We start from the raw sequence: 847 nt of genomic DNA on the forward strand, positions 1-847 counted from the left end.
AGGTGCGGGGGGAGGGGGAGAGACACTCGTGGAGGAGGAACCTGAAGAGGAGGAAGAACAACTGGACACGCCGCTGCTAGTACTCGAACCTGAAATAAAAAGGAATTTTTAACTGTGTTAAGCATACTTAAACGCTTGTTTCACATGTCGTTCCTCAATTATTACAACTAGATAAATTTTATGTCTTGACTGGGACCACCAACCTACAGATCCAAAGTCCAACGCGTTCACTGCATCACCGAGTTTGATTATTCTGTTGATTATTCGAACCTGGATTAATCAATATAGGGAAGGTGTGTTTTCCTTTCGGGAAATGGAACCGATTTCGATGGAGTGCCATCTCCATACCCGGAGGTTGGGAAAGCCTGGAGGTTAGCGCGTTAGCCTAGAGCTTGGCGCGCCTGCTTTGTAAGAGCCAGGTTGAAGGTTCGATTCCCGCCCGGTACGGACTTTATCCTAAACAGGTAAGGTTCGTTTTCTATAGTTCTATACTATCCTTTCTTTACGGCTGGTTTTCTACTATCCTCTCTTTCTTTCCTTTTCGATTTCGGAACGATAAGATCTCAGTCGTTGTTTCGGTTCAATATCGATTTCATTCTACTTACCGGAATCGCGCGGCAGAGTTCTGGATATAAGCTCCTGTATTTTCTCCTCAAGCATCGACTGTCTACTCTGACTCTCCTGCTGAGTTTCGTTCACCACACGCCTCAGTGTGGCCACTTCCTCTTCAAAGGCGCGTTTACACTGCGCAGCCTCATCCCTCTCCGCTCTAGCAGCGCCTAGCGCAGATTCCAAAGCTGACAGCTGAGCCATGGACTCGCGCTCGAATTCTGCTAGACGTTCGTGA

General features: G+C 47.6%; 1 protein-coding gene across 1 annotated transcript; it reads right to left on the reverse strand.

Moving 5' to 3' along the window:
• Nucleotides 1-6: 6 nt before the first annotated feature.
• On the reverse strand, nt 7-841 carry LOC103523414 (formin-like protein; the record flags this gene model as incomplete). Its single annotated transcript, XM_008488462.2, has 2 exons — nt 606-841; nt 7-89 (listed from the first exon to the last, which is right to left on the reverse strand). Coding segments are annotated over exons 1-2 (291 nt in total), but the record flags the coding sequence as incomplete, so codon positions are not given.
• Between the last annotated feature and the right edge of the window lie 6 nt (nt 842-847).

Source organism: Diaphorina citri, unplaced genomic scaffold (assembly GCF_000475195.1).
Source record: "Diaphorina citri unplaced genomic scaffold, Diaci psyllid genome assembly version 1.1 scaffold22298, whole genome shotgun sequence".
NCBI lineage: Eukaryota > Metazoa > Arthropoda > Insecta > Hemiptera > Psyllidae > Diaphorina > Diaphorina citri.